We start from the raw sequence: 27,157 nt of genomic DNA on the forward strand, positions 1-27,157 counted from the left end.
AACTAATCCTCTGGGTAGGATTGAAACTGCTATCTTCACACAATGCTCATCTGGAACCGTAAAGATTCAAGGCCTCTATATACTGTGCCATGGGCCTAAATAGTTGGCCGAAACATGGTGAAACAACAACAACTATAAAGATGAGGAGAACAGTCTGCAAATCAATAAATAATTGCCTATTATTATTAATTTCTAATTTTATTATTTCATTTTGAGACATGTAAGCAAGAGTTTCTGTGAATAAAATTTTTTTAAGAGAAAAACAGTTTTTGGTGGATTTATTAAATATTTGTTCCAGATACTGTAAAAAGAAAGACAACAAAATTCTAGTCACCTCATAGAAAAGTTTATAGCTTGAGTTAATGAGAGTACGTCCATACCAGACATCAACCACATTAAATCCAGAGTCCATTTCCCAAATCACACTAAAAGCACACCTAGAAAAAAAAATAATGTGAAAAATCATAATTTCACAGAGAAAATTGTTTTTTTTAATCATTTTTAGAATGAATACACATGATAGAAATGTAAAGACAAGTTAATAATAGAAAAAATATCAATTTGTAAATTATATTATATTAACTTCTCAACTGGTGATTAATCAGAATTGGTATAAGAAAAAACTTTAGCTTAATTCCAAAAACGATATTTTTTTTTTAATTTTCGGTGCAATTACACTATAATAGTGAAATTCAGAAAACGAAAAAATTGATTAAAAAAAAACAAAAAAAACAATGGTATCTACTGGCTTTGTGTCAATTTCAACTAAAATCAATAACATCTACTTCATTGGCATGTCAGAAGTATTTAAATATTACAGCATTATTTAAAAAAACAAGTTTTCAATCTTTATCATAAGAAACCTTTGCCATATTTAGTCAATTAACATACTTCTTAACTTCCAGCGTGGCTGCCACCAGAAGCGGTGACAAGGCAAATCAGTTCCTTCTTTTTTTTTTCTCACGCTTATATCTCCCCTGTGCATGTATTCTTTTTTTATTATGGTTTTCAGATTGTCTGGGTTTTTTTTATTTAATAATCATTGAAAAGTTTTTTTGGTCTGATTTTAATTAATAATTATTGAAATGATAATTTTTTTTTCTAAGAATTATTTAAATTATTTTTTGCACTCTTTTTTTTTTAAAGAATTATTAAAAACACTTTTAAAATCTTTTAAAATTATTTTGGGATTATGTATTGGATACGTTTTTTATGATGTTTGAAATTTTGTTATTTTGATTTAATTATCTTATTTTTATGCTTTCATAAAAATTTATTTATTATATAAATTCAAATAAAAAAAAATATTTTTAAAATTAAAAAAATGTATTTTTATAATCTCATAGACATATTTTTATAAAATTTCAAATAAAATAAAAACTAATTTTTCAATTTTGTTATTAAATTGCAAATAAAGACTAATTGTGTTATTTTTATCTATATAATTGTGTTAATTTTTGTCATATATTTTTCAATAATGTCCCTTCCTATTTTATTTCAATAAATTGCTTCATCATAGAAATACTGAAAAACGATAAATGTGAAGGAACTGATTTGCCTTGTCACCCTTTCCGGTAACAGCCACGCTGGAAGTTAAGAAATACATTTTCGGATTATAACCCCAAATTTTGGAGGGACTATATGACATAATAACAAGCTTATATTTATGATTGTTAACGCACAATTTATGATTGTTAAAAATTGGTAATAGTTACATGCTACTTACTTCCTTTTGGAAGTTTCCACTGTTCTTTAGCCAAACACTTATTTTCATTCATTTTCGTCAAAAAAGTTTTTTTTTTAATAAAACCTTATCATTTTTCATAATTTTTGGATATATACATTATTGTAACATGATAATTGGTTTGCCTTGAAATTCAATATTTAAAATTTCGAATTTTGATATTATAGTGTAGTTGCACAAAAAAATTTTTTTTCCTGAAACGAATTATAAAATAATATTTGCTTTTTAAACTACCAGAAAAACTAAAATCTAAATATAACAAGTTTAGGTAAAACTGGCACCGGTAAAAATGGCACAAGCAAAAATGATACAAGTGGATGATCATTTATTCTAAAAGAATTAGTAAAAATCAACCAAAAGGCAAGGAGGTTTCTATCCCAAACATATGTTATTTGAAGTGTGAACTGGATGCGTAGAAATTTACTTTTGTGGATTAAGGAGAATCATTCAAGACTCATAAAGTCAAGCATCTCTTTTCACTTTACCAAAAGATTTCTTTGTGAACCTGGACAAATTGGAATAATGTCCTAAACATAGTAAAAATTTTCAAAAAAATACTTATTTTTGTATAGTGTCTTTAGTAAAGACTTTTCTCAGGTGAACAAATTCTTCATCTCTTCTAAAAAAAAAAAAATAAAATCAAAATAAAAAAAAAATACATACCTATCTACTCCACTAATCAAAGAGCAGAGGTTAGAACTGAGTACGGAGGGCAACATGTCATATCGTCTATCAGCCAGGTAAACTGTGCTGGAACGAGCCCTGGCTTCAAGGTCAGTTAAAGATCTTTCTTTTACAAAATACGTAACATCTGCAATATGCACTCCCAGTTCTATGTTACCATTAGGCAAATATCTGAAAAACAAAACAAACAGAGTTCTCCAATTCCAGATCAAAAAAAGTTCATTCTATGTAAGGTGTGATTTTGTCAGAAACAAAAAACCTGGATATAAAATCTGACTCTTTTTCTTTTTGGTGATCAAGAATATTATCACAAGTATTTGGTTCTTTTTTGTTAGTGTAGCAAAATTCGAAAATTGAAATATTGAATTTCAAGTGAAACCAATGGTATCTACTGAACTGTCATGTCGCAGTAATGAAAATATCCAAAAATCATGAAAAACGATAAGATAAAAAATTAATTATTAATGAAAACAGTTTTTGGAGAAAATTAGCAAAAATTAAGTTTTGTTAAATTGGCCAAAGATTTTCAGTTTTCAAAAAATAATTACCTCCCTTTTCTTACAATTAGAACTGTCTGATTTGTTATTTTTTTATTTATTTTTTTTTTTCTTGCAAAACCCAATTTTCGCTGTCTTTGAAAACTATTTTCATTATTAATTAATTTTCTACCTTGTTTTTTTGTAATTTTTGGATATGTTCATTACTGTGACGTGAAAATTCCGTAGATATCATTGGTTTCACTTGAAATTCAATATTTCAATTTTCAAAGAACCAAGAATTTGGAGTGCTTATAAAATTAAAGACACATGAAAATCGTATTCCAAATAAAAACTCTTTGATGTATTTACATATCATTAGACAAAAATAAGTATTTTCACCTACAATTATCAAGTGAAAATTTAATTAAAAAGAAAGATGAATTATATTGTAAATTGCTATTTTATTGTATTAAGTAATTTTGAAGAGTTATCTGAAAACAGGGGGAGATAAGTTAGTTCATCATAATTTCTCTTAAAATGAACGATTCATGTAAAATGTAATAAAATTTATTTTTACTTTTAATTAAACTTCAACTTGATAATTTTTCCTAATTTTTATTGCGGATACTCGTTTTTGTGTGATACATAAGTCTTTTTATTTGATTTACATCTGTGCCCTAATCTGTATAAGCACCAAATTTTGGATCATTCTTGTTCAACTTGTCTACAAGCAAGAAAAATTAGAATGAAGACTAAACCTGTAAAACCATTCTATCATTTTTAATCAAATGTGTTTAGATTAAAAATGTAACCTAGATGCAAAATTCGAAGTATACATAAGATTTTTGATGCTTATTTAGAACTAGCTTGAGTGCCTGGCATTGCCCGGGTGTTTGGAGGTGTGTGTTGAGCAAAAAAAAAAGTGGTAGTAGGCAGGCAGGCTCGAACCTATGACGCAAAGGCGGAAAAGAAAGTGAAAGAAAATCTGACGTCTTATCACTACTCCATGACGCGACTGGAAGTTCGCAATGTTAAAATTAGGCAAAGTCAAACCAACCGATACAATGACTTGCAGAAATGGCTCGCAAAAAAAATCAACCCTCCTTGTAGAAAACTGTCCAGTTTAGAGGGAAGGAATTAATGTTTTTGGCCAATTTTTCGATATTTGCCGTCCGAGACATCGAGCTTCAAAATGATACTAATCTTGTGAAAAGCTGTCGCCTCTGTCGAAAGTTTTAGGCAGACATGATGATTGCAACGTCTTGTCAGACGAGTGCCACTCCCTCAGACACTTAAAGTCCATGAGCCCAAATGCCTGAGGGAGTATCTATACAAAGATGATGTTACAGAGTCTTAGCTTTGTACGACAGCTAAGTCTCTCTCTCGGTTCAAAATGTTGAGATCCAGCAACAAGCAAGAGCAAGATAGCCAACAACAAATTAAACTGCAGACCAGCTTAATGCGGGTACTGGTCTACCGCTTTATGGTTTTTTAAATCAGAGATTTTCTTCTCCTAGAAAGGTTGCCTTCACCACGGCTTACGGGAGCCCTCTCTACCCCAATACACATATACACACACACAAATATACACGATGCTACTTGGCCGTTGACCCAGAAAAAGAGTTCATTCGCCCTTTGTAGGCAGACATACATACATACATACATACATACATTTAAACAGACAGGTGAGATTTATATAATAGATTACAAAAATTCAGAAAAATCTTTATGATGTACATATTTATCACGGAACGAAAATATCATATTCCAAAATTCATGTGAATTGATCAAGTAGTAGTTTTAACTAAAAAAATAAAAATTTATGATTTTTAGCAATTTTAATACTAAATGTATCAATCCAGAGATTTTTATCTCATTAGTTTGAATTGTCTCCCTCTTATTATCTTATTGATATTGTATTACCATAAAGTCATTTTTTTATGCGTGTACAACATATGTATTAGAATTGACAGAAAGTGAAAAAAATTTAGAGTCAAAGATAGATAACTACAGTATGCATAGTTCAAATAATAATAATAATATAGTACAGTATAATTCAGTAATAATATGAAATTAAAAATATTAATACATGGTCACAAAAAAAATGCACTGTACATACAAACATATGTACTGTATTACAATAAAAAATTATTATTGTTTGTACACTCATCAATAATGAATGATAATAAAAATGACCCTAGTGTGATATACTGGCATACAATGTGATAGAGTTAAAAGCCTGAACTACAAACATGTGAGAGTATACTGTACATGCAATAGTTTTGTTAATATTAATAGTAATTGATTAAAGTAATTTAATAAAAAAAAAAACGAAATAAATTCCTCAAACCTTTCTAAAAATATTATATTCCTTCATTTTAAAAGTAGGTAATTAAAAAAAAGACTATTTGTTTTTAAATAAATTTAAATTTATATTAAAACTATGTATGACCAATCAAAAATCCTATGTCTCACTTTGTCATAAAACTTGATTTTCTTAGTTAAAAAAACTACTTACATGATTTTTGGAATATACCATCTTCGTTCTATGATGAGTATGTACATCATAAAGATTTTTCTATATTCTTTTTTGTTTTTTCAATAAGTGTAATTTTAAATAAGTATCTAGATTTTTCTTTATCATACACATTTTTTAAGTTTTTTTTTGTTTCTTTTTTCTTGATGAGGGCATACTTACTTGACGGATAATGTATCATCAACATCTTCACAACCTTTTGGGTCAATACTGAATACAAGATTAGATTCCCTCATGTCCCTCCGTTTAGCAATTTCTTCTTCTGGAACACACCATGGATTATCTGCACTCACTTTTGGTAATTCTTGTAACTGGAATTTAAATATAAATATTACATTTAAATTTAAACCAATATGATAATGTGTTTTTTGTTTCAATATCTATATCTAAATGCAATGACTTTTGAAATACTGTATATAAGTAGAGAGTTGAAACCCAAACACAGTTATTTGTATACTTAATTTGCATAACTATTTTTCAAGTAATAATTTTTAAATTAAAATTTGATGTTATTCATCTATAATTTTATTTGTTTTCCTATACACAGTATTCCCTTGCTATTTATGGGGGTCTCATTCTTTAACCCACCCCCCTCCAAACACACACACAAATAACGAAAAACTGTGAATATTAGATGCCATTTTAAAATGGCTACGTATGAGATTATACACGGTACTAAATGCTTCCCAAAGATTTTCTAAAGACTCGTTAATATGCTGTAATAATCAAAAGTATAGGAGAACAGATCTCCTTGGTTAGCTGGTCAATAACAAATATTTGTATGGACAATTAGCTACGATTTTTCCTTTAAGTTGTCTATAACAAAATACAGTATTCCCTTCCTATTCACTGGGGGGAGGGGGGTATGTTTTTTACCTCACCTCCCACTCCCGCAAATAGCAAAACACTACGGATATTGGATGCAGTTTTAAAATATGTATGAGATTATATATGATAATAAATGCTTCCCAAACACTTTCTAAAGACACTCTTACTCAGTAATATAGTAATAATGTCAAAATATTGCATGCAATTATGTAGTTCACTAATGTAGTAATTTTAATTTTGTACAGCAACAATATTTTAATCAAAAAAAATGGAAGTACATGAGGACAGTAGCTCTGTGTAAGATAGTTACTGATATTGTATTACTATAAAGTCATTTTCTATGCATGTACAACATATGTATTAGAATTGACAGAAAGTGGAACAAAATTAAAGCCAAAATTAGATAAAGACAGTATGCATAGTTCAGATAATAATAATAATAATAATAATATATTACAGTACAATTCAATAATAATATGCAATTAAAACGTTAATACATGGTCACACAAAAATAAGCACTGTATTGTAATAATAATCAAAAAAAAAAATTCATATTGTTTGTACACTCATCAATAATGAATGATAATAAACATGATGCTAGTCCGATATACCGGCATACGATGTGATATGGTTAAAAGCCTTAATCGCGAACAGGTGAGGGTATACTGTATATACAATAGTTTTGTTAATATTAATAGTAAAAAAAAGGAAATAAATTCCCCAAACCTTTCTGAAAATATTATATTCCTTAATTTTAAAGGTGGGTAATTAAAAAAAAACTATTTGTTTTTAAATAAATTTAAATTTATATTAAAACTATGTAATGTAAAAAGAATACTGAAAACTAGATTAGCAACAAGACGGGTTTTGGCTTGTTTAAAAATGTATAAAACTAAGGGAGGTAATTCAGTATATTTTCAAGCAAATCATCTCTAATGTAATAACTAGGGCTGTGATAACAGCATATTGTTTTCATTATTTTGACTTGAGTATATATACATTAATATCTTATATGCTTTTATATAGACTGATGTGGTTCTTGGTTGATTGACTGTGTCGTGCTAGGTCGGTATATACTTGAGAATCAAAAGAATATTCTGTTGTCATAGCCCTAATAATACCCAAGTTAAGCTCAGAATAACTGATAATTGCCAAATCTGCAATAAAAAAATTGTCAATTTAAAGTTTGTTGCCTCTAAAAAAACACCCATTATATCATGATCATATTTAGTTATATATCTCCTCTTCCTCCTTGTTATTTATTTTATTATTGAAGTCATAATCTCTAATTGTCTCTAAAATTTCTCATAAGCAGTGCCTTTATCCATTCAGCTATTACTTCGAAACATGCAGATAATTTAGCACTAAACACTCATCAAAGAAATATCGAAATTAATATGTATAAAAATAAATCTTACCTGCATATCTGAGAAATTGCCCACAATGATATTGTTTTCAACTAAAATGGTGGCAATCTCTGTGTCTGGATCACCAACTGCACCTAAGGTACGAACAAAATGTCCATTGGGGTATTGAGATCCTAACTCCCAGGAATCAATCCTTACAACAAACCTAGAAAAATAAAGAAAATTGTGTAATGAGATTAAGTTTGTTTTTTTTTATGTATGAAAATAGATTTGTTGCATATTATTTTGGAAGTAATATACTTTTAGGGGGGGGGGTAATAAAAAATACAACACTTTTAGCATATGGTTATGTGGAAGAATAAAAAACTCCAAGTCTGCAGCAAACAGTGTCAAATAAAAAATTATTTAATTTAAAAGTATATATATATAAGAAATCAATAAATATTTCATAAAGTAGTACATTTTTTACAATAATAAAAACAAATGCAAAATAATGAAATGATAGAAAAACAAAAAATTAATTATAATGCAAATTTTTTATGTGAGATTGTTTGCTGCTGACTTCATGTCGCCTATGCTTCTGCATCACCCATGAATGTTTTTATATCTTTGTTTTATTACAATCATCATGAAAACATTGAAATACTACAGATTTCTAGGCATCTTTTAAAGAAAACTGCAAAAAATTGTTGGGTACTAATGAAACAAATGATAGATTATTCGGGCCATTTGTAATTATAAAAGTCTGTTTATAAACAAATGCCTGCAGAGTTTAGCAAATAAAATAGAGTTATCAAAAAAATGTCTGCTTCTTTGTAAATATACTAGCAATCCAAAGCAAAGTACAGAATGACCACCTACTTCTCTAAATGGCACTCAATGAATCATTAATAGACTTGACAATGTTTTCCTTAATTCAACCATATTTGATACTTTAAAGTTAAAAGTATAACTTAACCTTGTTAATTTAACAAGAAACAGTGTGTCAACCTGATTTTAGTCATAACTACTAAATTTTTAAGATAAGGACTGATTATTTGGATTCTTCAGACCACTATTCTCATCTTGAGTGTTATTTGTACAATGTTTCGATCAACATAATCTCCAACCTTCTTCAGATGTATCCCGTCAAATTCTGGAATTTGCAAGGACCCGTGGTGCAATGAATAGACTATTTAGTGCAGAACACATTGCCTGAAAGTACTTCTTTTAAACTCCTCGGCCTAACGTTTACAGGGAATATGAACTAGAATAAATATATTGAGAGCATTGCCAAGGCTGCTGCAAGGAAGGTTGGCTCCCTCTACCGTGCTAGAAAACTACTTACGCCTGACAGTATCCTATACCTCTATAAGGCCACCATTCGCCCATGTATGGAGTACTGTTGTCATATCTGGGCTGGTGCATCTGCTGCTTGTCTCTCGCTCCTGGACAGGGTTCAAAAGAGAGTCGCCAACCTGATAGGTCCTGAACTGTCATCTAGGCTTCAGCCTCTGTCCCATCGACGAGATGTTGCATCCCTCTGCCTGTTCTACAAATACTTTAATGGTGAATGCTCTGACGAACTGCAAACACTTGTACCTCCCCGACGTAACTACCCCCGACAAACCCGACAAGCTACTAAGTCTCATCCCTTTACAGTAGAAATCCCTAGGTGCAAGAAAGCCTTTTACTCCAATAGTTTCTTCCCCAGAATTGCGGGTCTTTGGAACTCCCTTCCGGGATTCTGCTTTCAGAACTGCAATGATATGCAGAAGTTCAAGTGTAATGTTAACAAACATCTTTCTACTCATCTCCCTTCATAATGACCCCGCTAATTAAGTCCTTAATAGTAGCCCCCTGCTTCAAAGTGGCACTGTGCCTTGTTTGGGGTAAAAATTGAATAAAAAAAAAATTTTTTTTTTAAATTAAAAAAAAAAATTCAGTTGTAAAAGTTACATTTCCTGGAATATAATTTTAGAAAAAGTTCTTTATATCTTCAAATATTTATTCATGGTGTTTTTTTTGGTTGTTTTATTTCATGGTTATCAACCCTTTTCAGGTTATTTAATGCCAAATCCAGTCATTTTGATAAAACTTTTTATGCTTTAAGCTCTAATAATTTATTCATAGTTTTTGGTTGTTTTGTATGAGGAAACTATTGCTTTTGGCTTTGCAGAACATGATTGAGTTTTGCAAAGGGAAAGGAAAAACAAAAACAATAAAATTAATGTTTGATGCATTTTAGATCAGGAAGCCAGTATCTTCAAACAGCCTGATCTGGTAGTACCAAAACCAATTTAGGATGAGAATGCTTAATGTAAAGTTAGAAAAAGTGAATTTTATAATTAATCAAATGCATTGTAGTTTGAATAGTTCTTATTCACTTGCCTCCACACGAGAGCAATGTTAAAACACAATACATTAGTTTTTAATATGGAGAAAAATCCAGTTTCCCAAAAAGGGGTTCTTTGGATTGGAAAAAAAATAAGAACTGTGTCACTCTACAAGGATTAAAATATGTTTTACAAAGTTCCTCCAAAATTCCAGGATAAAGATGTTTACAGAATTTATATAAGACCATAAGACTAGCAGGGGGCACTCGGCTTTGCCATTTTGTAAAATATGCTTAAATATATTTTGATTCATGCAGATTTCATATTTATTATTACTAAGCCAATTCTCTATTGAATATTATATTGCACCTAACGTATACTATTAATTTCAAAAATTAAAAAAGAAAAAAATAACTTGAGTGGCATCAGTTAGAATCCAAACCAAAACATTTAGCGCTCCAGTCATGTCTCCTATTGATGTAACTATCAAGAGATAAATAAGAAAAATTTAATATTAAACGACTTGCATGCACAGAAAAAACTAAAAATATGTCGGCAAGTTAAAATGAACATTTTGCATTTCAACTTAATAATTTCTGTACATGTTATTCAACCATTCAAAGATTTTACTCATTATAAACCATCCTTGATGTATGATTATTATTTCTTGTTAATTTCAGTGTTAGTTTAAGGGTTTATTGGTTAAATATAGACAGACACAAACATATACATCTACTGTTTTATTAATATAGATTTGAATTCTTACCTCTGGTCTTTCAGTGTGTCTATTTGGCGTGTACAAATTCGAATCTTTGGTATGCGATAATCCCAGGGTATCACCAACACACGGTCTGCTCGACGTAAACTTTTTTGCCCATCAACTTCATTGTTCTGAAAAAAATTTTAGGTGTCCAAAAAGTCACTGAAGAGTTGAAAATCGTTGTCATTTTATCATTAATGATTATTTTTTTATTTTTTTCTCTATTTCAGATATTTTAGAGATAATATTTTGGAAATTAATTATAGATAAGTATAGCATCAAACAACGTATGAAAGTTGTGAAATTGTTTTACTAAAATCATGCAATGCTTTGAAAACATTATCTCTTGCTATGGCAATATCAAATGGCCACCACGTGTCCCAGACTTGACTACTTTTTCTTGTGGAAATACATTAAAGAAAGAGTCTATGTTAACAAGTACCAAAGCCTGCAAGAATTGCAGGAAAACATCAGGAACAAAATAAGGGAGTTAAATCACAATTCAGAGATTCTGCAATCTGTCATGAATAATGTTTTGGAAAGCGCAAAAATATGCAAAAATGGGCAACATTTAAAAGACATTATTTTTCATAAATAAAGATTATTTGAATTTTGTATTTTTATTTTTAATTTTCCAATGTCTTAGTCAGGATGTGTTAAAATTACAGAAAGATATCATCAAAAATAAAAAATCTATTTAAGTTTAAAACCCTTCAGTGATTTTTTGGATACCCTATATATATATATATATATATATATATATATATATATATATATATATATATATATATATATACTCGGGTTTTTTTATTCAAAAGTAATGGACTAATGAATTCAACGAGGTTGTTAGATAGTGCTCAATAAAAAGAGCTGATAATACTTGTTTATTGTTATATAAACATGGTCACATCCTGCTGCTACAAATAGCCACTTGTTTCAATCAAACAACAGATATCATCAAGCAGCGACTTGACTATTCAAAAGTTCAATGAATAACAAGTGGCTATTTGTAGCAGCAGGATGTGACCATGTTTATATAACAATAAACAAGTATTATATATATATATATATATATATATATATATATATATATAAGATTTTATGGGTACAGTATCCATTAATTTGCGCCAACCATCTCTGTGTAAACAAAGAGAGTACACCCATAATTAAGATTGAGATTGTTTCTTTTTTTCCTATTCCCTATACAATTTCTTTTTTTTTTTTTTAATTTTAATTTTAATTTATTGTCTTTTGATCATGTTTTTAAACAATGTTTTCTACCCCGTTGCCAATGTTAATCTTGAAAAGGGTTGGCTGAAAGATGTCTCGATAGGGATTGTTTTTCTGCCTCACCCCTTATTTATCCGTTTTATCTAATTTATGTTTTTTAAATATACATTACTATAATTCACTAAAGATTGTCAGGTATTGACTGAAATATTTGATTTATTTTTTATTTACTGGAAAAAAATTTCAAAATAAATCAACTTTGGCACTAAAATTAGCTTTATAAATGATTTCTAATCTCTATTATTATATAAAAGGAACTGTGTGTGTGCGAGTTCATTCTCCATGGACTCCTAAATAACCTGGCTGATTTTTTTTTTAATTTCACATGAATGTATTTTATGTAGCTGACAGTTTTCTTAGATAGGTTTTGTATCAGAATATCTTCCATAAGTATTGACAATCGATAATCAATGAAACCCAAAGAAAGAAGGAACAGGCGATTTAGACTAAAGTTAACGCTTTATACAGCCTAACATCGCAAGTGCATTTGAGAAGTTTTATTACCATACAAAATCAACAGTAAGTTCTTTGATATGACAGGTGTACATTGGAAATAAATATTTCTGTTCAGAGCACAATTGAACCATTATACTTGATTTTTGCATTTTAAACTTCAAGCCATTATATATAAAAATAATTTCATAAAATCAACACTAGATTTTCTACAGTGCAACTACAATGTATTGTAAACTAAGTCATTGCAGGGAGGCATGTGAAGCTTCCTCCTGGTGCACCATGCTGAGTTCCCAACTAGAGCATTTCACTGGTTTCAATCACAATAAAATATGGGAGGATGAAACATTCGTTAATCCTCATTCAATCCCAGACAACGTTGGATCTCCCTGCTAGTATATATATATATACATACACACAGAAGAAAAGTGAAAGTCCCTCTCTATATTAAATTTCTGAAAGAAAACCAATCCATTCAAACATGGCCATACTCACTTCTTCTGAGGCCAAACAGGCTGTGTAATCCAAACAGTTCCGTTGCAAAATACCAACAACTTTACCATTCGGCATCACCGAAGTCGTGTCAGGTTCTTCTTCCTCAACACCTAACAACAGAATTAAATTATGAAATCTTGAAATAATAAAGAGGAAAAATGGTAAGGTTTAACATAATCAGATGAAGAAACACTCAAAATAAAAAAAGGCACATTCCTTGAAGGCTACATTATCATAAAGATCAGTTTATATCAAATGATACTTTTAAAGCTGCACTTATTTTATGTTTTACTAGCAGGACTCGTTTTCAGATATTGCCCAGGGATAATATAAGAGAATACAGGTTTGTACAAATTTCCAATGCCCATTTTCAAAGACTTTTCAGAGTTTTTCAAGGCCTTCTCCAGACAAAATTCAAGTTTTCAAAAACAAAATGATATAAAAAACCAAAAAACTAAATTGACATCAGGAAAAGTTATTTTCATTTACATACAAAACAATAAGCCTGTTGACAATCATATTTACGTTCCCTGACGCACTTATATTTGGCCAACCAAGCACGATTATGCTATTGGGCTATGTCATGTTCATTTTACTTTTAAATTTAGAATTTCTGGTAATTTTTGGGTATAAAAGTTACATCCCTTTATCACAAAACTACCCGATGTTATTATATAGAAAACATCAGATAGTTTTGTGATAAAGGGACATAACTCTTGTATCTGTATAATTTTGTTAATTTTTATTGTATACTTTTCAATAATGTCCTTTTCTTATATTTTATTTCAATAAATCGCTTCGCAATAGAAATACTGAACAACAATAAAAGTGAAGGAACTGATTTGCCTTGCCACCGCTTCCAGTAGCAGCCACGCCGGAATTTAGGAAGCACGTTTTTTTTATTATTTTTTTTTTTATTGCATTTTCACCCCAAATAAGGTACAGTGCCACTTTGATATAGAGGGATACTATTTGGGACATAATTTGCAGGAGTACTATGTAGGGAGTTGGGCAGCGAGATGTCTGTTTACATTACACATGAACTTCTGCATGTCAGTACAGTCAGGGAAGCAGGAACCCAGAAGGGAATTCCAAAGCCTAGCAGTCCTAGGAAAGAAACTATTAGAGTAGAAGGTTTTCTTACATACAGAGATTTCTACTACAGGGATTTGCAGCTTGTTGGGTTTCTCTCAGATATTTACATCTAAGTGGGGACAAGGGCTAGTAGTTTAGCGGAACCAACTGTCCAACACATGCAAGCATGCAATACAAACATTAAACCAAAGAATAAGATGGTAATTATTATGCATATCCAACACAAACGAGAAATTAATTTTTTGGTACCAAAGTGAGACATTACTTAAACTGGATCCTTATTTTAATAATCAAGTAACCACACGACCCCCCCCCCTTAATATGGACTCTTAAATCTCTGTAGCAGAATTAGCTACAATGACTACAAGTCCGGGTCGATGCTAGCTCCCTAGCAATTGGTACAGCCTTGGAGATGCACGAAACTGTGTTGGAGGATGCATGTTGGCTGCGACCTGAAGGTGACTCTCAACATATCAACTTAGCCGAGCTGGATACCGTATTGAAAGGTATCAATTTGGCTCTACAGTGGCAGAGCAAAGTGCTACACATAAAGACAGATTCTATCTGTGTATACCATTGGGTCTCGGACACACTTACTGGAAAGGCGCGAGTGCGCACCAAAGCAGCAAGCGAGATGCTTATTAGGAGGCAACTAAGCACTCTAAAGGAGCTCGTGAAAGAGTACGGGCTGACAGTGGACGTGACGCTGGTTCCTTCAGCACAAAACATTGCTGACCGATTGACACGAGTACCACAGACATGGTTTGAGGCAATGAAAAAGAAAAACGGGCCTGACCCGGTGATAGGCGCGGTTCACACAGACGAGCTGGATGAGAGTCAAATCATGGCTATTCACAAAGGTAGTGGACATCCGGGGGTGCGACGCACTACCTACTTTGTCAGGAGAAGTTGCCCAATCACAACAAAAGCAACCGTTAAAACGGTCATACGGAAATGTAAGGAATGTCAGTCCATTGACCCAGCGCCAGTCAGGTGGGAAAAGGGAAAGCTGGAAGTTAACGAGAATTGGCAAAGAATTGGAATAGATATCACGCATTATAGCACCTTCCATTTTTTAACTCTGACAGACTGTGGCCCATCGTGTTTCTCCATTTGGAGGAAATTGGCAAGGCAGGACTCGGCAAGTGTGATCCATCAGTTGGAAACAGTGTTCCTCGAGCGTGGCTCGCCGCACGAAATCCTTTTAGACAATGACACGGCTTTCTGCAGCAACGCATTTCAAGCATTTGCACATAAATGGGGAGTTCACTTGCGATTCCGTTGTGCGTACGCTCCAGCCGGGAATGGCATAGCGGAGCGATGTCACCGTACAGTGAAACGAATAACGGCTAGAATGCGCTGTCCCATACAGGAAGCTGTCTACTGGTATAACATCACACCAACAAACGACACATCTTCTTTGACTGCGCATGCCAACAGGATTTATCGATACGAAGTTCGAGTAAAGAGACCAATCTCGCAACTGCGTCCGCAGATCCCAAGGACAGCTCTTACCAGGTTGGAGATCGCGTGTGGGTCAAAAGGCCGCAAAATAGATGTACCACGAGGTTCGGCAAGGGTGAGGTGACCAAGGTAATCAGTCCTCAATCGATTTTGGTGGACGGTGTGCCTCGCCACGTGAAAGATCTGCGCCCTCGTCATTATGTTGTTACATCAGAGGAAGAGGAAGACAGTACAATATCTTCTGAACGAGCAGAGAGTATGATGCAGGACGATGAAGAGCCATATAATGCACATACGGAAGAAGCGGAAGAGGGACCACCCATCTTGCCTTTACAAAGGAGTACTCGACAAAGACGGATACTGCCCCCCTGTCCCTGTCCTGATTGTAAAATACCGCCTATGGAACAAGCTGGCGGCAATGACGGTGGTAACGAGGAAGATGACAGGGAGGAAGTGCTGCCTCCAGTTCTTCGAAGAAGCACCCGGCAAAGAAGACTGCCCCCATGCCCCGTTTGTGATCATGAGATCAGGGGGGAGTGTAGCAGAATTAGCAGTAACCAAAATGAGAAATAGAGCTTACCTCGGATACGTCTGTTTTGGGTTGAGAGAAAGAGAGATTTCCAAGATGGCGTCCATGGGCTTTTATTAGCGTTTACCAAATATGATTATCGTTGAATCACGTCTGCTCTCGCGAGATTATGCAAATATGTCGTTCCCGGCCGCTATAAAGGCAGGACACTGGAAAGGAGAGGGGGCGTTCTGCACATTGTGTGTAGGTGATTCTGGCGAGTAGATTGTGCTTGTGACGACCCACGTGTCTGCGAGAAGCGAGTTTTTGTTCCGTCTGTTTTTAGTTGTATTTCTTTTTGTTTTACCTACTACATTTTTGTTTCAATCTCGTTATCAAATGAAGCATGAATGCTTACCATCATTATCTTCTTTTAAGTTCAATGATCGACCCCGCCATTCAGACTCTGGCAACAGCTCTACAACAACAATATCCCCATGGATGGCACGGTTACGGTGAGCCATTCCATAAATCAAAATATCAGACTCATCTGTTTTTTTCTCTGAGGAACTGAAAAACAAAATCAGTGCAAAAAAAAAAAAATAAATAAAATAAATAAAAACTATTCATTAAAATTATTTTTCTTTTTATTCTTCACTAGTTTAAAAAAAAAAAAACTTTTTTTTTTTTACACAGGCATCACCACATTATCAAGGCCAAGACGCCACTCGAGGATAAGGGTTAAAGAGTGTAATTTGTTAAAGTTTTTTCCAAAATCATTCTTAATCTTAAACCTTCTTGACCACCGATTGATTGCGTCATGGGGACTCACTCAATAGTAAAATATAAAGGAGAGGACTCCAACATACTTACCTACTTCTTCGAAGGAACGCTTCCCTTTGTGCATCGTGTTTGTTTACATTAATGAATCCTTTGATCAATTGCCCAGATTTAATTCCAGCTTCCAACACATCAAGGGGCAAGTAACCCAAATACTCAGTACCTGAAATAATAAAAATGCAATAATTTTTTTTTTAATCCTATCTAAATTTTACAAAAAATTTTTAGACATGATTAAATTTTTTATTATTATTTTTCTCCAAGTTTCCAAGTAAAAGAAATTTATTTTTAAGCGATTAATGGGAAGTCATAGGCATTATAACAAAAATCTAGCAAGTATGAATTCTTGAGTTATCTCCCTTTGTTTCTTGAGATTGTTTTCAAAATGGCAAGAAAGAGGATCACTCATCCGTTATTCATAAATTTGATTTTCTTATTCAAAAATAAAACTACTTGATTGATCAATTTGATATGATTTTTGGAATATGCTTTTTGTTTCATGACGAGTACATACATCATACAATTTTTTCTTTATTTTTGTTTTGTAATACAGGGAAAATTCTGAATAAGAACCGGTTTTATTTTTAAGCACCGAGGTTTTAATTTTGTATATTTCCTCACGTGTTTCTCAGTAGGTCTAATCCAGTCACCGTTATAATAATAACTCTTAGTCAATATCAATTTCATATTTATCTGTGACTTTTTTCCTTTCAATTGTCAGTTTTTTTTAACACCTTCGAGATATTTTTAATTTAAGAACTCTAATCGAATGTGTTAATTCAGTTCATGTTAAGTTGTCTTCATCATATTTTTAAAGCTAGGTTTCGTATTTAAGAATTTCTTTGTATACAAAATGACAAGAAAATTCTTGTGGAATTTTTAATTTTGAAGTGATGTATTTTCAAATAAGTTTCTGTGATAATACCTTTACTTTATATATCATTTTAAAGAGCATTTTTTGCTCTATCTAATCGTTTAAATCGTTTTAAAATAATTATGTCTTCTTTTCAAAACATTCAATACAAGATGGAAAAAAAGCAAATTCCCACAATTTTCTTATTTCAATTCAAGCTAGGCCAAAAAGCTGATAAAACAACTCACAATATCAACAAAGCTTTGGCCCAGGAACCACTACTGAACACACAGTACAATGGTGGTTTAAGAAATTTCATGGCAGCGACATGAGTCTTGAAGATGAGGCGTGTAGTGGTCAGCCATCGAATATTTGGCAACTATCAATTAAGAGCCTTAGTCAAAGCCAATCCACGCACGACTGTTCGAGAACTTGCTTCTGAATTAAACATAACATATAATGATTTCCAACCACTCGAGAGAGATTGGAAAGACAAAAAAACTTGATATACAAATGCCTCACTAATGACAACCCAAAGAAACGCCATTATGAAGTGTCATTTTCCCTTCTTTTATACAACAAGAACGGCCCATTTCTCAACAGAGTTGTAATTTGCAATGAAAAGTGGGTTCTTAACGACAACCAACAATGCTCAGTTCAGAAAAGGCACAATTCTCCTCCACGACAATGCCCGACTACACGTTGCTAAACCGACCCTGCAGAAGGCTACGAAACTCTGCCTCATCCGCTATACTCATCAGACCTTTCATCTACTGACTACCACTTTTTCAAACATCTTGACAACTTTTTACATGAGAAATGCTTAAAAACCGAAGCAATATCAAAAGCGCTTTCAGTGACTTTATTGCCACCAGAATGCAAGATGTTTATGTTACAGGCATAAATACACTTGTTTTGATTAATAAATTTTTGTTTGAGCAAAGATATACTGATCTAAATTTAAAAATTAAAAACAGCATGAACTTTTTTGTCAACCTGATATAACAGGTGAGGTACTTAGCTGTAAGTTCAAGATAAATATTAAAAAAAAAATACAAAAAAATCTTTTTGATGCATATACTTATCACGGAACAAAGATGTCAAATTCCCAAAATCATATAAATTGATCAAGTATCTTTTTTTAACTAATAAAATAAAATTTTATGAGGAAGCAAGCCGTGTCTTGATTCACCATGTTTAATAAATAAAGAAAGACAACTGAATTTAAACTACCTAGATCAAAATCAGTCTTCTAATGGCTATGATTGACTGCTAAAAATCATAAAAAATGATTTTCTATATAAAAAAAAAAACTACTTGATCAATTTATGTAATTTTTGGAAAATGACATTTTTGCTCCATGACAGGAACATATATCATAATGATTTTTCTGTATTTTTGTTTCTTTTTAATTAGGTTGAGCTCTGAACTTGCCTGGTATTTATTGCTGATCATAATAAGATATGAGTTCAGGTTTGTATATCGTCGGGATATAATTGATACATTTAACTACATTGATGAGTTTTAAATGACAAAAGTATGGAAATAAAAAATTTTTAAATAAAAAAAAAAAACGTTTACAAGTGTTTTTGATATAGATGTACATAATAATACTTTGATAAGTATGTTTTAACTTAAATAGGGATGGTATAATAAAATTGTGGGGTCTGCGTTCACGCCTGGACTCCATAGAATGGAAATAGGCACAAACTTTAATAAAGACTTTTCATATCTATCTGTGTAAGTATACTTTGATAATTATGTTTCAGTTTGAAGAAATATGGTGTAATAAAATTATGGCGTGTTCGTTCGAATAGAATGGAAATATGTCACAAAGTTTAACAAGGTTTTTTAATATAGATCCACAGAATATCGTGATAAGTGTTTCAGTGTGAACAGGTATGGTATAATAAATTATGGGGTTTATTTATTTTATTTTTACTTTCATCATATTTTGCTTTGGTTTTGATAGCCCAAATTCGAACCTACCTCATTACAACCCTTCCTTTTCATAACCTATCACACTTTCATAAATCAGAGTCCATTTTCTGTAGGCTGTTTTTGAACCCAGTCAACGACGGGTACTTTTGCTAGTATATATATAAGTATGGTATATATACATATATAGTAAGATTCTTAAAAGAAAAAAGACCTATTTTCTCTTTTTAATAAACTATTTTAATGCTAACAGCACTGTTATTATAAAATGTTGGTTTTAAAATGTACATATTTAACTTTCTGATTTTGACACTTAACAGCTGAGTTTATTTCCAAAATGAAATCTACTTTTATATTCTTCACCAATATTTGTTTTAATATTGGTTTATAAAATGTATTAAAAGTATAAAGTTTAAAAATAAAACAGTTCAAAGGAAATAATTCAATGTTTTCTAACCTTTCCTTATCACACATAATCTTTTTTTTGATTATGCGTTCAATTGCTAGAAAATATTCTATTATTTAGCATGATTTCTATGAACGTTTAGCAATGTTTTTTTTGCATAGTGTAATAATTTTTATTTTTAATGCTTCCCAAAGCACCCCCCTTCCTTCATATCAAAAACCAAAAAACAAACTTGCTAGAAATTGTAAATGTCATCTGCTGGAGCATGAAATGTACAAATTTTAATTTCTAATTGCAATAACATTTAAGAAAAGATAGCAAAATATCTTTCAGTTATCAAAAATTACAATATCCAATTTTTGGGCAGTCTTTTAAATGCTTTATTTTGTATAATTTACATAACAAAACTATTTTTGCCTGACAGTTGCATGAATAAGTTTTTTCGATAATCTTTTAAACAGAATATGCTATTTGTTAAATGTTTGAATAATTTAGTAAGTTTTCTATTTATTTGCTTCTCTTCCTTAAAATAAAAAAATAAACATTTTCTTAGATTAAATCTCAAACTGCAGTTTTTGTGAACTTTGCTGTGGTAATCATGCACAAATATGTGAATCACATTTTAATATTCATTTATTTCATGTTGTAATTTTGTTCCTCTAGAAATATAAGACATATTTGTAAACTCCATTGCTTATGACCTCACTCAGATGTTCACGAACCCACCTGTGTGCCCGACACTGCCAGCCAGTATGCGAGTCTCCTAGACCTTTTTCTCACAACTTGCCCTGAACTATGTTCAGTTTCCATTCTGTCTCCTCTTGATCTTCCGACCACTCTGTTGTATCAAGATAAAAATGAAATGTAATAAGTCTTCAGACGTACCTCTCCATCGTACAGTATATCGATACATTATGACTGACTGGGATAGCTTCCGTACATTTATATACCTCTGCATTCCATGTTTAAAAAGGATGTGTCCTCTATAGTATCAGACCTGACGGAATGGTTAATTGTAGGTATAGACCGTTTCATACCCTCAAAAATGTTCCAGCAAAAACCTAACAGCCAGCCATGGTTTTCTTCAGAATGTGCTGCTGCCATTGCGCACAGAAATCACTTTTTCCATTGCTTCCAACGTAATAGATGTATGGAGACTAAAACCGCTTTTAGGGCTGCCAGCAACCATTGTAAGAAAGTAATAAAGAATGCAAGAGAGTTGTATGCTCAGTCCAAAGTAGCTGAGCAGCGGCTTGGTTCCTATCAGTTTTGGCAAATAGCAAACAGAATCCTGAACAGAAGCGTGTGCTCTATCCCAACTATCATCAATGGACCTGAGGTAATCTTGTCAGCTTCAGACAAAGGATAACTCTTTGCCAAGAACTTTGTAGCTAATTCTACCCTTTGCGAACAAGGCCGCCAACCCCCAATATTTCCTCCTGTATCAGAAAACATGCTATGTGATATACAAATATCTGTACGTGATGTTGCCAAGCTAATCAAAAAACTTGATTCCAGTAAAGCAACCAGTCCTGGTGGTATTCCAATTATAGTATTCAAAAAACTTCAACCAGAACTAGTACCCATACGTACAAAACAGTTTAAACGTTGTCTTAAGGAGAATTGCTTCCCATCACACTGGAAAATCTCATCAGTACGCCCTGTATTTAAAAATTCAGGTGATCGCTCATCTCCCTCTCAGTACAGGCCAATAAGTCTCCTGTGCGTCATGAGTAAGTTGCTGGAATCTGTGTTAAATAGAGAAGTAATCAACCATCTCAGCAAAAATAACCTTCTTAGTGACACACAATATGGTTTCCGCTCTGCTAGATCTACAACAGATGTGCTTACAGTTATATCTCATAGGATTCACAAGATCTCCAGCTATGGTATAGCTGGAAATGTCTTCTCAATTAGTAAATCATTTCTTTCTGATAGGTTCATAAGAGTAGTAGTTGATGGTCAAAAATCAGAAACTCACAATATTAATGCTGGAGTCCCTCAGGAGTCCATCCAGGGCCCAACTCTTTTCCTGATCTACATTAATGATCTTTTAAATCACATCCTTACATCAATTGAAATGTATGGCTCTCGTCTTGGGGAGGCCTCAAGTTTTGACAAGCTTCTGAGCTTGACCTTTACTCCTTGTTTTAAATGGAACATATACATCAAATCTGTTGCCAAGGCCGCTAGAAAAATGGTGGGATCCTTCTATAAATCCAGTAGATATCTCACTGCTGATGCAATTCTCTATCTATATAAGAACCAGGTACATCCAAGGATGGAGTACTGTTGCCACATCTGGGCAGGAGCTGCTAGAAAGGACTTGTCTTGCCTTGATAGAGTTCAAAATAGACTTTGTAGCCTTATAGGAGATGTCCTTTTCTCTTCCCTGCAACCTCTATCTCACAGAAGAGATGCTGCGAGTTTGTCTCTGCTTTATTGTTATTTTCATGGCAAGTGCTCAACTGAGCTTCAATTTATGGTCTCCTCGCCAAACTTTCAGAAGATACACTCATCTACCTGAAAACACTATCAATAATTCCCCCACTCTTTATCTGTGCCTAAACCTAAACGTAGATTCCATGAACAAAGCTTCTTTCTTAGAACTGCCCGCTTGTGAAATTGTCTTCCGTTTTTCTGCTTTCCAGCTGACTACAATATGGTTGTCTTCAAGTCCAACGTAAACAAGTTCTTGCTGAGCCGTTCAACTTAAGTTAGCAAATTTACCAAATTTCCATTACTAATGATAACTATATTGTCCAATTGACACGCTTAACCCTTATCCTCAAGTGGTCTCTGGGCCTTGATCAGTGGTTATGCCTATATAAAAAAAAAAAATATATATATATACATACACACTAGTCAATATGTCTTAGCTTTGTCTAAGAAAAAGTGAGCAAACTAACAAACTCCAAGCCCTGAACCACATATTACACTGTTTTCATTATGTATTTGAACTTTCACAAAAAGTGTTTACATACAATACTGGAAATAATATGATGCAATTTCAGAAAATTGTATTTATTTTGATTTGATTTTTAATATTTAAAATATATTTTAATAGTATTTTAATCATTATTCAAAAAAAAATATTTTCATAGTATTTATTTTGATTTGATTTTTATTATTTAAAATATATTTTAATAATATTTTAATCATTATTCAAAAAAGTATTTTAATAGTATTTATTTTGATTTTATTTCTAATATTTAAAATATATTTTAATAGTATTTTAATCATTATTCAAAAAAGTATTTTAATTGTATTTATTTTTATTTTATTTTTAATATTTAAAATATATTTTAATAGTATTTTAATCATTATTTAAAAAAAAGTATATTAATAGTATTTATTTTGATTTTATTTTTAATATTTAAAATATATTTTAATAGTATTTTAATCATTATTTAAAAAAAGTATTTTAATAGTATTTATTTTGATTTTATTTTTAATATTCCAACACAAATTTTTCCTGAAAATAAAGAATATGATTTTCAAGCTCTTTTTAAGGCCTTTTCCAGGTAATGATAGAAATAAGGCCTTTTCATGACAAAGCTAAAAATTCAAGGCCTTTTCAAGCTTGTGTGAATCCTGTCAACTCTGTTGTCAACTGTCTCAAACCCAAGACGGTCCGCACAGTATTCTCAACTGTTCCTGTCATGAACTGTCGCAATACCTACTGCCATACCTGAAAATTGCCTGTAAAATAACTCTACATAAATATATCTGGTTCTTTTGTTACCGTTCACTGCCACATTTTGACCAACAATCCTATGTTAACTTTCTTTTGTGTGCCTTTGTGAACAACTTCCTATTCATTGTTCTGCCGATAAACCGATTTCCTTTTTCTTTTGTTATATTTCTTTTACTCTTTCTACCTCCACTTCCCAACACTTAAGGGAGAGAGGGAACGTCGATTATACAACATTGTATCTCACCGGAGATACACTTGCTACATTTAGTCACACTGATGAGTCATAAATGGCAAAACAACTGCCTTGCACATCATTTCTGCTTCAGTGTTGTGTACATTTTATTGTTTGCCCACATCTCAACATACAATTGGCTTTCTAATTAATCTCTGGTGTGATACCATGTGGCTCCCCGACTCGACAACATTGCCAGCCACATAGTTTTCTTCTACTTTGTCTTCTTTTCTCATTCTGGCCATTTTGTCATCTTTCACACATTGACAACTGCCAAGGAGGGTGCACTTGCTCATAAGTATAAAAATAAAATATAACAAACTCTCAAACATTCTGCAAATATCAGTTGCACTTTGGGTGTGTGTGTGATACCATCAATCCTCTGACCGCTAAGGTCCACAACTACAAGGTCTGTCAAGGCTGTTGTTTGTCAGTCAGTTCCCTATCTCCTCGGAGCCACAATCTACCTCTGACTGTGTCAAACTTACTGTCCTCAACTGAAACTCATCAACTGTTGCAAACTCAAGAATATCAGAAATTGGTTTTGGAAAGGTTAATTGATTTTGGGCAGGTCACCACAATTAGAAACAATTGTTCCTAATTGTGATGACCTGTCCAAAACCCCACCACCACACCTAAAACTGCTTGTAAAATAACTCTAAATATATATCCAGCCCTTTTGCCACACCTTTATTAACATTCAATGCCACACCTTGATTAAAAATACTATTTTAGTTCTCTTTGTGTGCGTTCGTGAACAACTTCCTCTCCATTATTCTGCTGATAAAGTTATTTCATCTTTTTTTGTTATGATTTTTTTTTTCTTTTTCTTTCTTCCTTTCTCCTGGGGATGAACCCTGATAGTATCACACATTCAATTTGCATGTTTAGAAATGAAAATTCTATTTCAAACTTTAACGATTGGAGTTTTTTAGAGTTTCAGTTTAGGAGGTAATTTTTTTTATGGAGAGCCGGTTTTAGAGAAACATTTTTAATGAAAATACTTTTAAAGGAAATTGTTTTCAGGTTTATACTAACATGCCTAAGAGCAATAGAAACGTTGGTGAACAACTTCCTCTCCATTGTTCTACAGATAAACTTATTACTTATTATTTTGTCATTCTTTCTCTCCTACTTTCTAACACTTGGGGGAGAGGAGGGTTGACAATATTACACTGACACTATTGCAACTGCCATCAACCTAGCGATTATACATACCTTCACACATCCACGTTATAACCTACCTTTCTGTTTAACATCAAGGGAGGCTTTAAGGGATTCAAATAAATCCATAGTACCAGGGATTTCTTGCCAAAAACTCTCTAAGTAGTCTTTCATTGTTAAGACAAACACATTCAAAGTTTTATAGCCCAATTCTTCAACCATCTGAAAAAAAAAAATTATAATTTAAGATTTTATACGGAGAATAAAAATTAAGGTTTTCATCATATTTATCTTCTACAAATTTGGAAATTTTAATTTTTACGAAAACATAACAAAATTCAACATCTATATGATGAATCAGCTTGCTCCTTCTTTAGTACGACCATATTACTACCAATATGCATACCCTAAGTCAACCCTGCTTTAACTCTGACATAACAGTTATCTCGTTTTCATGCATCACATGACATCACATGATCACATGACAGCGACCATCTTAAGAGAGAAAGAGCAGAGACAGAGTAACAACATACATTGATCACACCACGAGACCTTTTTTGGACTGAAATTAAATTACAAGAAATAGACTTTTAAGAACCTTTTCTGGCTTACAAATAAAAGGACTTAATTTATACCAACTAAGTCACAACGAATTGGTTATTTTATTTTCTGTAAGTTTGTAATTTTATTTATATTAAAAGTCGAATAGAAATAAACTAAAAGGAGAAAAGAAACAGTTCAAAATATTTGGAGTAACAATAAAAATATATCTTTAATAAAAAAAAAATACAGTTTGGTTGTTTAAGGTAATTCAGCACACATTGTATTATTGGGTCTTATATAATCAAAAATACATTTGTTATTATTGGGTCTTATATAATCAAAAATACATTTGTTATTATTGGGTCTTATATAATCAAAAATACATTTGTATAAAAGTTTGTAGTGGCAGATTTACTCCTTCCAACAAACTGTCATATTTTATGGAAATATATTTTCCTTTATGTGAAGAGCATCTCCAACAATATGTATCACTTTCTACTGTTTCACCTCTGTTATTTCTTTTTAGCAAATACTAGGGAACTAAAAAAACTTCTGTCCAGTTTTTTTTATTCACAATTGACAGAAGTTGAAATATATACTAAACTAGCGGGGGTGGTACCCGGCGATGCCCGGGTGTTTTGAGGTGTGTATGGTTTTGGGTAAATCCAAACTCCCAGCAAAGTTGGAAATTAAAGTGTTAAAAAAACAAGTGCAACGCTAACCACTGGGCCACCGCAACATGCAAAGGAACACGCTTGAATTCATTTATTTAACTATTGACAGGTGGCAGCAATAAAAGTTAACTCTGCTGCTTCTATTTGACCTACTTATTGAGGTCAAATAGAACAGTTAGGGTTTGACTGGTTTTTTCCCCAACATATGTTGGGGAGGGGGAAACCAGCTCCCCATTTTCCAGACTGATTAGCAAGTGTCTGATATAAGAGGACTTTGTCCCCACATTGATCAAAGCTGATTGCTTCTGGAGGTTTCCCGGCATGATGCCGAGAACGTTGTTCGTTGTTAACTTTGAATTAGTTTCGCTTTTTATACAAAAAAGCCCAATCAACACGCGAGAAACCAAAATAGCAATAATTTTGTAAAAGTCGATGTAAATAAATCTATACGCTACGCGTTTTCCTAAATCCTAGATATTATTATATAGGACCTACATAAACAGTTGTAAGCGATCGTAACGAACCTGAGAGCGTGTGCAAAAGAAGCCTTTACGAGGCATACACAAAATGGTCATACACATTTTGCCTTTTATATATATAGATGCATGTACCAATTGTTTTCAAATTCAAACAGCCAGAAATAAAAACATAAATTTAAAAAAAAAATGTGCACTGTGCTTACCCATCAATTATAAGCTGGACAACTGTCAGAAAAATGGAAGTGTCTAAAAGATCTCGTTAGGGCTATTTGCTTTCTCAGCATCATATCGCATTCTTATTCAATTGAGTGCT

The 27,157-nt window shown here is 32.3% G+C and overlaps 1 protein-coding gene across 1 annotated transcript in view; it reads right to left on the reverse strand.

The window, feature by feature from the left end:
- LOC145277002 (DIS3-like exonuclease 1) overlaps window positions 1–27,157 on the reverse strand; it is a 94,125-nt gene that overhangs the window by 44,234 nt on the left and 22,734 nt on the right. Inside the window, exons 6-14 of the mRNA XM_080128593.1 lie at window positions 25,229–25,370; window positions 16,892–17,021; window positions 16,437–16,588; window positions 12,952–13,061; window positions 10,720–10,844; window positions 7,690–7,843; window positions 5,606–5,754; window positions 2,408–2,599; window positions 335–437 (exon numbers count right to left, since the gene is read on the reverse strand). Coding sequence (XP_079984719.1) covers window positions 335–437; window positions 2,408–2,599; window positions 5,606–5,754; window positions 7,690–7,843; window positions 10,720–10,844; window positions 12,952–13,061; window positions 16,437–16,588; window positions 16,892–17,021; window positions 25,229–25,370 — 1,257 coding nt within the window. The remainder of the gene's footprint in view (window positions 1–334; window positions 438–2,407; window positions 2,600–5,605; window positions 5,755–7,689; window positions 7,844–10,719; window positions 10,845–12,951; window positions 13,062–16,436; window positions 16,589–16,891; window positions 17,022–25,228; window positions 25,371–27,157) is intronic.

The sequence above is a fragment of the Euprymna scolopes genome, chromosome 5, assembly GCF_053919585.1.
Source record: "Euprymna scolopes isolate OS-2025 chromosome 5, ASM5391958v1, whole genome shotgun sequence".
Taxonomy (NCBI): Eukaryota; Metazoa; Mollusca; class Cephalopoda; order Sepiida; family Sepiolidae; genus Euprymna; species Euprymna scolopes.